At 42.2% G+C, this 11969-nt stretch overlaps 2 protein-coding genes across 4 annotated transcripts; one reads left to right on the top strand and one right to left on the bottom strand.

Moving 5' to 3' along the window:
• Positions 1-717: 717 nt before the first annotated feature.
• cenatac (centrosomal AT-AC splicing factor) lies at positions 718-8291 on the bottom strand. Of its 2 annotated transcripts, XR_014633460.1 has the most exons (12): positions 8020-8291; positions 7080-7246; positions 6900-6998; positions 6765-6831; positions 5920-5982; positions 5408-5475; positions 5112-5208; positions 4146-4176; positions 3194-3286; positions 2792-2924; positions 2310-2449; positions 718-1001 (listed from the first exon to the last, which is right to left on the bottom strand). XR_014633460.1 is itself a non-coding variant. In XM_084467958.1 (11 exons), the coding sequence occupies exons 1-11, from the start codon at positions 8134-8136 to the stop codon at positions 2362-2364; spliced, it is 1023 nt and encodes a 340-aa protein (XP_084324084.1). In that variant the 5' UTR covers positions 8137-8291; the 3' UTR covers positions 2260-2361. The 2 variants fall into 2 exon arrangements, 1 of the variants encoding a protein (XP_084324084.1); XM_084467958.1 differs by lacking the exon at positions 718-1001 and having other exon boundaries at positions 2260-2449.
• An 83-nt stretch (positions 8292-8374) lies between these two features.
• On the top strand, positions 8375-11913 carry ntaq1 (N-terminal glutamine amidase 1). 2 transcript variants are annotated; one of them, XM_084468281.1, is made up of 6 exons: positions 8375-8566; positions 8671-8770; positions 9048-9098; positions 9380-9531; positions 10173-10312; positions 11000-11913. In XM_084468281.1, exons 1-6 carry the CDS (start codon positions 8499-8501, stop codon positions 11104-11106), a joined length of 618 nt encoding a protein of 205 aa, XP_084324407.1. In that variant the 5' UTR covers positions 8375-8498; the 3' UTR covers positions 11107-11913. The 2 variants fall into 2 exon arrangements, with proteins under 2 accessions (XP_084324407.1, XP_084324408.1); XM_084468282.1 differs by having other exon boundaries at positions 10191-10312.
• The last annotated feature ends 56 nt before the right edge of the window (positions 11914-11969 follow it).

An 11969-nucleotide genomic window follows, 5' to 3' on the forward strand; every position in this document is an offset into this window, starting at 1 on the left:
ACAGCGGAAGAATTAAAACACAGACACCAAGTTCAAGAAACCAGAAAATACGTGCACCAACTCTCACACACACTGTCTATTTATATTTGGTAATGTTCTCCCTACTTATTTAAGTATGTTTGATTAACTTGTATTTTTAAATTAACATGGAAATGTAGTTTTAATTCTACTTATAAAAGACATTTGGCCCAATAACCCCAACTATTTTGGCAGTGTATCTGTTTAGCTGATCTAGCAAGCCTTCCACACGTGGGGGATGTGACAGGTGAGTCTCCTCTGGAAGGAGTCCCAGGTGAAGTTCTGCTGGCCCAGCAGCTGTCAGCAGTCTGGGTTCATCTGGAGAGATGTCTGATACAAAAGGATAACAATTGATCCTTTACAACACTTGGTTGGATCTGACACTGCCGCTGTCTGAGTAGCACCATTGTTATTCACTGATTCATCTGGCAACTTCATGTTCGAAAGCTGTTCCAGGATACTTGAAAAAAAAAAAAAAAAAGCAAATGACAAGAACTATCTTCAATCACTAGGACAATCAATCGCCATGACGATAATATCATGATAATCATCTTCATCATTACCAACATCATCATGAAATAGTAATTAATATAACTGAAAGAAGGGGAAATACCCACTTTTTATCCAAATGTAGCCTATAGTTGTATAAAATAATGTAAAGCCTGTAATGAACGATGTGGACTTGGCCAATGTATATTGTGCACCCAATGGCCCACACACATCATGACACTGGAAAGTAAAAGTAAAATATTGTACTCGGCAATAATGGCATACATTTTTGTTTAAAACATGCATGCTTAGATTTGTGTCTGGAGCAGTGCCTTCCTTTGAGGATACTCCGTTGGGGTAGAAGCAGTCTCCTGTCAGAGCCTCGGGGGACAGGTAGCCTACCAACAGAGTCATTGGCGTCCACCACTCGGCTGACGCCCAGGTCCACCACCTGGACACCAGCGGGGTGTCGGGTTTATGTCCCGATGGAGGACCTGGGAAAATAAACAAGCGTACAGAAGAAAATAATCACACAATGCATTGCTTAATACCGTGCACTGGGTCTGCAGTGGTCTAAAAATAAGATTACTTATTCACAAGCCATAACCACAAGTAGACAAACTAACCCTCAGTCAAATAAATCACACACGGACGGACGCACGGACGCGCGCACACACACACACACACACACACACACACACACACACACACACACACACACACACACACACACACACACACACACACACACACACACACACACACACACACACACACACACACACACACACACACACACACACACACACACACACACACAACGGAGGACCAAGGCCCGGCCGCAGGTCCACAGCCTCGACCGGCGCCGTGGGAGGATGATGGAGAGACAAAGGCATGGAAGTCCTGTAAGCGGGTCAGGGAGGAGCATAAGAAAGCTTACCTGTCTCTTCTGATGTCCCAGTATGAGCTTAGCAGGCTGAACGCTCCTATTCGTATAGGACCTGGTAAAGGTCCGACGCTTAGCAACATCTGGCTTAAAGTTAGATGCTCATCCATCCAGAATACCCCAATTACTTAACGCCTACAGTCTTTATTCAGCCTATTCTTGGTGGTGGATTTTTAAATAAATGAAAAGCTAATGCCATTTCCCCAAGGATATCTAAACTTAGGCTGCAAAAAGATAATCAACTATCTTCAGCATAAAAGATCTTTCACTAATGTATAGGGTATCAGCAACAGAAGTCCCAGTGCAGATTGCTCTGGCACCCCCTTCTGGACAGATGGTATACCAGTAGTTATGCCATCAAATTGCACACATTGCTTTCCTTCTGTAAAATAGCATCTGAAAAGAAAAAGCCGGCTCGGGCAAACCAATATTGGCTCGCTTCATTAATGAGATATCGTGGTTTTCAATAAGCCAGTATCAAATGTGCTGTTTCTTGTCCAAAGATTCGATTTTGAATCTTTTTCTGTTTAAAAAACGGATTAAATGCTTTAAAGCAAAAATAATAATCTTAAGATTTGCCACAATGCCCATCTTAGCTAGAACTGCAAACATAAAAATTAGGCATCAGTTGTTCAAATGGTTCTTCATACTAAATTAAGTTACTTAAGTTAAGTCTGCAGGAATTCTGCTGTAACTAATTCAAACTGTAGAAACGTAACTATCTATCAATTTATGATTACATATAAAGATGTAATTAAAACCTATTAAACAACCATTTATAAATCCAGAACAACTACAGATTTGAGCACACATTTTATTTTTGCACTGATATTATAAAATATATACATGTCCATACGGTGGTGTATATGGACGTCCTCAAGGCGGGTCAATGGTTATAAGCTTTGCCGTTATGGATTGAGTCTCATTCTCTTTGAGTCCCTGGATTCTCCCCGCTTTTCTCTCTTCTTTTTACCTTCTTCTTCTCTAAATTGGTTCCTGTTGAAGAACCAAAAACCATCAGTCAAGTAAATTGTCAAGAGACACAGTACCTCATGACATTATTTACATCTTATGATTATGAATATGATCCAGTACAGTGAAGAACGCAAAATTTAATATTCAGGCCCATAGCTAGATGCCAATGGTTTAACGTCTATATCTGTCTGAAATGTATGCATTGGAATTTGTACACATTTTCAATCGTAACATTACATCATACAAGACATTCTATTACATTATATATTATCTTAGGTCTTTTGTTAAATAACATATTATATTGATTAGATATAAGATTAAATGTTGTATGAGACATTATATTAGCTAGATACTGGATCCCACCTGGACTGCCATCGCCTCCCACTGTTCCACACACGGCCAAACGACGGCAGCCAGTCGGCGTTGGTCTGAGAGCTGTGGTCAAAGTTAGCCCCGACTCTGTTAGGAGGTAGCTTCTTAAGCTTCTCCTGCTCTTCTGGAAACACAAACACAAGGTATTACACAAACTCTCTGGAAACACAAAGTACAGGGTATTAAAGAAACTCTTCTGGAAACATAAGCACAAAGTTTTACAGAAACTCTTAAATGAAAAACTGTATTCCAGATACTTCAGGTAGTGTGGAATAGCGGCCAGGGCATTAGGATTAGCATAGCTGGGAAAGCACACTCATAACATAACATGGACAATCCCCGGGCAGGGTTAGGATGAGTAAGGGTAGTAGGATTCGGCTTAGCATTCCTTACTGTGTTTGAGGAAGTCTTGGAGGCTTGGGCCGACCTCTGCTCCTTCTGAAGCCTCCTTTAGCGGATCAGCTTGAAGCCATGGGGGGAGGGCCCCTATAAAGACAGTTTATAAATAGATAAAGATTTATATCATTCAGACACGTTCTAGCAGTCATGGTTATCAGGATCAATACGATGACTCTACAGAGGAGCGCTCTATGGGAGCATCATTGAGGCCTTTTCAGAAACACCCAGGATGGCTGCCCCTGATGTGTCACACGGTTCTCTACTCTGATTGGTTGTAGGTCTTTCCAATTGAGTCCAGAAGCATTTTGGGGTTCCAGACCAATACACAATTTGCAAAGTGGTTGAGCCTAACACACACACACACACACACACACACACACACACACACACACACACACACACACACACACACACACACACACACACACACACACACACACACACACACACACACACACACACACACACACACTTCAACTGTACTAGGTGTCTGTTTGGTCACGTGAAATTGTTAACCATTACACCCGTCTATATACTTTTTACGTTGGTTGAAAATTAGGCTCACTGCTGTATTCTGCATCTGTGCTGTATTCTGCATCTGTGCAGAGGAACCGTAGTCCACACTGGTAGTGCGGTCTACAATAATGTAATAATACTTTACTATCCGGATCAAATGATCCAGATATTGCCGACAAGGTCCATGTGTGCCTAGGAGTGGGTGATCTTATTTGGTGAGTGGGCGTGAGCTGTGGGACAGCATTCTGATTGCATTTCAGTTTTCAATACATTTTATTCTTCAATGTGAAGCCTATATCATTTACTTGTGTATAAAATGTACTATAGTAATACAATTGAATCAAAAGTAAGAAATAAGAAAGCAAACACGTTTCAAGTGTTTGCTGAAATGCACAAAAAACATTTGCCATTGTTACACAAGGTTTGTTACCTGTGTGAACATTCCCATCATTTGAAGAATCCTGTGAGAAAAAAAAGTTCTGGTTATGTCAGGCTTGAAGACTGTTAAAATAACGTTCTCGACCTGTCAGGTCGTTTTTCTTAATTCTTCTTATTCTTTTCAACAAAGTACAGGTATGGCATTTTGAATCAAATCATTGTACTGTACTGTATTTCTCTACAAATATGAATTAATATTTATTCACAACATCTCTTCATACTAATGCATGTTCCATAAACCCTCCAGCATTTGATTAACTGTGTCTTGCTGAAGGACCAAATTACTTTCAAACGATGCTTTTTACACCCCAACGCTAACTTTGTCTTACTAAATATATTTTGGACCACCCAACTCCAAACATCTTGACTTACTGTGCTTTGTCCCATCTCTAAACCCATCCCATGTTCTTTGGAGAGATGTGCTGGATGCCATTAACCAATGTCCTCTGTCATGCTTGATATTGTCATTTGTGGCTATAAGTTTCATGCTTGTCTGTTGATGCTCTATGTTTTACATGTACTGTATGCCCACATGTCTGTCTATTTATACTATATGTCTACATGTATGTATACTGTATGTCCTCCCTTTTTCTTAAATGAGTTTGCCCAGGGATGCAAAAAGAATTTCAGTGCAAACTGACAAATAAAGTCGTATCATATCGTATCGTAAACTCATTTGAAAAACCTCCACGGCCAAAGTCAATGTCCATCTACCTGGCGACCAATGAACATCAGGCCATTCCCTGGTCCCGCCCCCTGTCCCCTGTCCCATCCTCAGGCCAAAGTCAATGTCCATCTACCTGGTGACCAATGAACACCAGCCCTTTCCCTGGTCCCGCCCCCTGTCCCCTCCTTAGGCCAAAGTCAATGTCCATCTACCTGGTGACCAATGAACATCAGGCCTTTGCCTGGTCCCGCCCCCTGTCCCCTCCTCAGGTCAAAGTCAATGTCCATCTACCTGGTGACCAATGAACGTCAGGCCTTTTCCTGGTCCTGCCCCATCAGCCTTTGCTTTAACCCGGCTGGGCCCAGCACGCTCCTTTGATCCTAGAGGCCTAGAGGACAGAAACAAACACAGCTTTGGAACAGCTCAGGGGTATTTGCTGTGGTCATCATTTAGCTAGGCTAATTAATTAGTCTAGAGGTGATGTGTTAACAAGACTACCAGTAATATACAAGTATAGAGGTATTATGTTAAACCAAACTAGTTTATTAGTCAATGCAATGCATTAACCACCTAGTGTAACGTCTTACCTAGCAGCCTCCTCCACAGGCGTCTCTCGATTCTGCCCTCCGTTGGACAGCTCCTGCTCAACCTCAGGCTGATGTGTGTGTTCAGGAATGGTCAACAGGATGCAAGGATGGACGTATACACATACACACACTTTATGAATGAATACATTAATCAATATTCTTCTACTGAGGAAGTGGTGTCTGCCCACAACCAAGGCAAGGGCATTCAAAACTGGAGTTGGTTGCAGGGCGCTACAGTGTGTCAGCCCACTGCTGCTAGATCAGAATGGGTTTATGCAGAGAATCAGTTAACCCGTGGGGATAAATCCATTGAAAACCGGCTCTGATCATCTAACCCGCTACAGCTCAGAGTTACCATGGTAACCACTCAGGTGTAAAGTATGGAGGAAACACACCGCAACACTTCTTCAGAATTAAGGGGAACCGGTGTGGCAAACCACGAAGAAACTCATCTGAACAAGTTTGGGACGGATACTGGGATGGATACTGCCATGGTAACCATGGAGACAAACCTCTGTAAAGGACTGGAGAACCTCCAGGCGATGCCTCTCCTGGCACTGGATCATATGTGTATGCTACAGGACAAATAAATTCATTATCATCATTATTATTATTATTATTATTATTATTATCATAACCCATAACTAAAATAAAAAAGACAACTGGCTCTCTAAAACCTTAGCTAGAACTTCAAACATAAAAATCAGGTGGCAGTTTCTCAGAAAAGCCGAACATGAGCAGATTTCCAATAACAATATCCCACTTTATCTTCAAAATTAAGTTAGTCAAGTTAAGTCTGCAGGAATTCTGTGTAAAACTACTTCAAACTGTAGAAATGTATCAATCCCTAATCTATAGATTTCTGATGACATATAAAGATGTAATACCGTCCTATTAATCATAACTCGAAACTACCTCTTATTAGGTAGGTATACTACCCGACAAAATTGGTGTGTTCGCATAGGCTGTCAAACTGCTGTCGGAGGGCGGGATTTTACCAGGACACAATATAGTCACTGTGACGTGTAGGATGTTAGTTTACTGATGCCAGGAGTTTCCTTCCATCTCCGTGTCCTAGTAGGGCCTCTTACAAATGGGCATAATCCCTCACAGGCTCAGCAAGTCTAGCCTCAAACTGGTTAGGAATAAAATGAGAATAGGCCGCAATACAAATATGTATTGTGAGCGTGAAGGTTGAGTTTGAACCCTAAACTGCCTCGCAGGACTTGTGTATGGAGTAACAGCCCAGAGGAAGGCAATCTCTTTGGCCAGGGTTAATCAAGCATTGAAACAGGAATCTAGCTACTGACTGACCAATGGACCGAATGGATCCTGCTTGAGAAAGAGAGCATATTACCTGTAGAAGGACCGTGTCCTCCTTCTCCACATAAGAGGCCAACGCTTTATCCACCTCCGCTTTAAACCTAAACAGGAAGTGTTGAATAAAGAAAAGTCCCACACACCTTAAGCCACAGAACAGATGAATCAATACCTGTCAGTGTCCTCGGTTGTGATGAGGACCTTATCCCTGAGTTTAGGGTCAGCTTTGTACTCCCACCAAAACCTCTGGGTGTTCTTCTTGTGTTCGGGGCTAAAAAAAAAAGAAATGTAAAATGTATGGATATGACCATAGAAGGCGTTTGGGAAAGCCTTGGGACAAAACATCTCTTACGTAGCCATGTGCTCCAACAAGCCCCCATGTAAAACCACCATGTTGCCGTCACTGACGTTTCTCTCTATTTCAATTCCACAACAGTAGCACCAGAAGGTCACTCCATGCTGGGTCCCGTCAAACCTCTCCACCTGGGGGGTCTTAATCGTTCGCCTGGCCTCCTTCACCTGGAACCCAATGGATTCAGTACACACACACACACACACACACACACACACACACACACACACACACAGTCTAGTTAATTAATTGGCCACTTTATTAGATGGACCTGCTGGTTAATGCAAATAAATCAATCGGCCAATGATGTGGTAGAAACGCAATACATGAAAGGAGGATTCAGACGTGGTCAAGACTAGATAGACTTGTTGTTCGCACCACATATTATAATGGGGAAGGAATGTGATCTCAAGTGACTATGGGCCAGGCGGGTGGTTCAGAGATGACAGCCAGACTGGTTCAAGTAAACAGGAAGTCGAAGGGAACTCTAATAACAGAAGAGCCTCACCTCAGGTTCTCCTGTTACCAAAGCGGACTGAGGCTACAGCAGCCTCACCACAACAAAACACTCCCACACACACACAATGTGCAATTGCATTATATTTATGTATTGTTATATCTACTTCTGGCTCTTTTTTTACATGGAATTTTTAATTTTGTGCAATATTGCTCACTTTCTATTGACTTTAATTTACTTATTTTGTTGACTTTTACAGTTTGTCCATTTTGTTGTCTGTCTACTGTACTGTACTGTCTGTTGTTGGATACCTGAATTTCCCCAAGGAGATGAATAAATAAATAAATCGACTTACTTACTCCGTATGAGACTGGAGGAACCTGTCATACTACAGTGACCTTCTTTTCAGAAAGTAAACAACATAAATCCAGCCTGCCTTGTGTCAAACCTTACGAGTGCGGCTGGTGTAAACAATCGTCTTACCTTTTCTATGAATTTGAGGAGCACAACTTTCAGTCGGCTCTGGTGGCTTTTCCCGAAGATGTGCTTCTTTCCGCAGAAGAATGTCTGTCTGCACACGGCGCAGTGGAACGCACCCATTTAGGCAATATATGTGATTTACAGGATTACATGGCCTATTATTTTTTAATTGACTGATTGAAATGACCCTCGTTTAAACATACAATTATTATATTTTACAAAGCATGAACGTAAGCGCACGAAGCGATCAGCTAACGACCAGCCGCAAACAGCAATCATCCGCCGGACTGTTTATAGCGTAACACCAAAACATGGGGACCATCAACTTCCCGTCGGACTTTTTATACTGCAACACAAAAGCATGGAGAAAAACACCTACTCAATTAAATAGTTGAATTATTATTATTGAAATAACTGCGATACTTCGATACAGTTATTATTGTTTATATTTGGTCGTTGGGTTCGATTGATGGGGTTTAGTGATGCAAAGGGAGGGCTACCAAAGCATCACTTCCTCCAGAGATAGCTGCGTTTATACGAGCTGCTACTGGTAATATCTAACCTTTTATAATAATTATATATCAACAATGATGATATATCATGCTCATTATGGTATGTAAGCTGATGCTGTAATGTATAATTCATATTCAACAGTGAAGAAAATGTGTGGAAGCTGTGTGAATTTGTCAACGCCCAGAACCCCAACTTGCTCAGAGAGGTGTATGCAGTGTTCATATCCAATGAGAGGAGAACGGTAAGACATAATATATGAATATGGAAGTAATATATTAATAAGGAAGTCATATATTAACATGGAAGTCATATATTAGCATGGGAGTAATATATTAATATAAAAGTAATATATTAATATGGAAGTAATACAATAGTATGGAAGAAATTATCAATGACATGATTGTGAGATTTTAAGATTGCCAAGGGGATATGATAAATATAATTATATACAACTGTATGATTCTGCATTTGGTGTCATTGATTTTAAATCTTCTTAAATTGTGTTTGTGTTACAACAGGTTCCTCTCTGGAAGCAGAAATCCGGCCCTGGAAATGAACCTGTGATTTGGGTATTCATTACATTTAGCTCACTGTAGTTGCCTATACTATATTCAACACCATGTGGATATAGTTTATAAATTGAGAGTCATATGTAGAATCAAGAAAAAATCATGCAAATATAAACTCGACAAACACTACATCTTTGGTTTACACCGTTACCGTTATGTTAGTGATGTGTTGTGCCACGGTGAAAGTCAAAGTTATTAGTGCTATCTGCCATCTGCTATCTACTATCTAACAGTTTAGCCAACTTGTGTGCTTCAACTCGGTGTGTTGTATTTGTTTCTAGGACTATCATGTGATTCTGCTCCATAAGAGCAGCCAATGGGGGCAGAGATTCGTCTATGACCTGGACTCTGTGCTGGCCTGTCCCTGTGACCTGCAGCTCTACGCTGAGCAGGCCTTCCGCTCGGACCAGGGACTCAAACCAGCCTTCTGGAGGTAGTGCCAAGGTCCTCATCTGGTACTAGCACCATGCTAGACTTAACTTAAAGGTGGATAGATCAGTCTACCAGTCTGCCCAGTGGACTGTAGAAAACGTTGCTCATCTATCCGTCCCACATCTAGGTGGACACGCCCACCTGTGATGTCTTAAGAGGCAGATTTACAAAACGGCTTGTAACGGCTAATCACACTCACACCTGGTGGCATGTCATGGGACATTTAACTCAATATATCAGACCTGCAGGACAAATGGTGACGTCATGCAAATGAATGGAGGAGGCTGGGACTAGAATGAGTTTAACCTAGCTGCCTCCACCCTGTTAAGGAAGGCTATCCCAGCTAATGCTCACCTAGCTGCCCGCACCCTGTTTAGGAAGGCTATCCCAGCTAATGCTCACCTAGCTGCCCGCACCCTGTTTATGAAAGCTATCCCAGCTAATGCTAAGCTAGCTGTCCCACCCTGTTTAGGAAGGCTATCCCAGCTAATGCTAACCTAGCTGTCCCACCCTGTTTATGAAAGCTATCCCAGCTAATGCTAAGCTAGCTGTCCCACCCTGTTTAGGAAGGCTATCCCAGCTAATTCTAAGCTAGCTGTCCCACCCTGTTTATGAAAGCTATCCCAGCTAATGCTAAGCTAGCTGTCCCACCCTGTTTAGGAAGCTGAGGGTTGTCCCTGCTGAGCTGTTCCTGCAGACCTTCGCGTCAGACCGCTCCCACATGAAGCAGGGAGGCGTGTGGCAGAAGCCCCCACCGCCCTACGCCTGCATCCAGACACCAGGTGACGTCTGACCTCCAAAGAACCCAAAGACGATCACAAATATCAAATATATAAACTCCAAGTAGGAGCACATGACTCGTTATTCTTCTACACTCTAAGAGCTTCTAGTGGCTAGTCACAAGGCCCGTGTGTCTTGTCATCGATGAACACTCACACACCAAATAATCATGGAAAGGCAAGCCCTCATAATGTTTGATGAAACAATGTTTTACATGAGACTTGGAGTAATTAGTTACGCACTATAGCCAAACCCAATACTACCCTGAACTGCCCTTTCTTGACCCTTAAAGGTCCCATGACATGCCACCAGGTGTGGTGTCATTAGCCATTACAAGCCGTTTTGGAAATCTGCCCCTTATGATGTCATAAGGGGCAGATTTCCAGGCTTGTAACGGCTAATCACACAAAGTGGGCGTGTCCACCTAGATGTATGTCGGTTAGATTAGTCTACCAGCCTACCCAGTGGACTGTAGCAAATGTTGCTCATCTATCTGTCACACATCTAGGTGGACACGCCCACATGTGATGTGATGTGATATAAGGGGCAAAAACGGCTTGTAACGGCTAATCACACCACACCTGGAGTCATGTCATGGGCCCTTTAACAGCCCTGGGGTAGTTGTGCTCCGCCTGGTCTCATTCTTCACATCTGACTGTTCTCTCTCTCTCTCTCTCTCTCCTGCTTAGAGTCGGAGATGAACCTGGATGACTTCATCAGCATGGACCCCCGTGTGGGCGTGGGGAATGTCTTCTCCCTGCCAGAGTTCCTCCAACATTTCTCAGAGAATCTTTGACCCTGATCGGCTTGTCTTTTAAACTCCACCTCAATTTGTTTCATCTTAAAATCCTTTATTCTGTGATATGCAATGGCCCTCATGGCTGAATGACTGTGAATCAATTTTTACTTGGCCCATAACCGACCAACCCACTAAATGTGGTGCAAGTCCCTGCCCAACCTATTGAGATATCCCACACAGACAGACAAGAGGCACGCCCAGGGCAGAAACATGAAAGAAGATCACCTGCTTTTAACAAGCCAGCAAAGTTTGTTCTTCAGCAAGTCTTTGGTTTACAGCCACCATGCACTACATTTTTTTTCCATGACATAATAGCAAGGTTAATACAATAGAGAAAAGTTTTCATACAAAATGATTAATTGTACCGGTTAATGAACAATATTCTTGTCATGTTTTTCTGTATACTATATAAATATATATATCAACCAGTGTTTCCCCTTAATTTTTTCCCAGCAGCGGTGCTGTGTTGTGTACTACTTTGATGTGTGCGTGCATAGTGCTGATGGCTGATTCGCACACAAAGCCTCATAAGAATATAACTAAAAGGAAATAGCATGTGAGCGCATTATGTGCGCAAGCGAAGTTTCCTTGGCATTAATGTAAGCGCCAATGGTTTTCAATCTGCAATTTGGAGCCATCCTATCATCTGGTTTCCATAATACTGTTGCTTCTGTCACTTGTTTTTTTGTGTTTCTTACATTTAGTCTAAAGCCATTCACGAGCTAATGCCACAGTACCTACAGTAACATGTGTTTTTATTCTTCTACAGCAGAATATTATTTTGCTGTCAGTATTTTTACACAATATATATCCAAAGACAATGACAATGTAACAATTGAGTGAGGTGCAGTAGGGGGCAC

This window comes from Micromesistius poutassou (genome assembly GCF_964030765.1).
Source record: "Micromesistius poutassou genome assembly, chromosome: 5".
In the NCBI taxonomy this organism is placed as follows: Eukaryota; Metazoa; Chordata; class Actinopteri; order Gadiformes; family Gadidae; genus Micromesistius; species Micromesistius poutassou.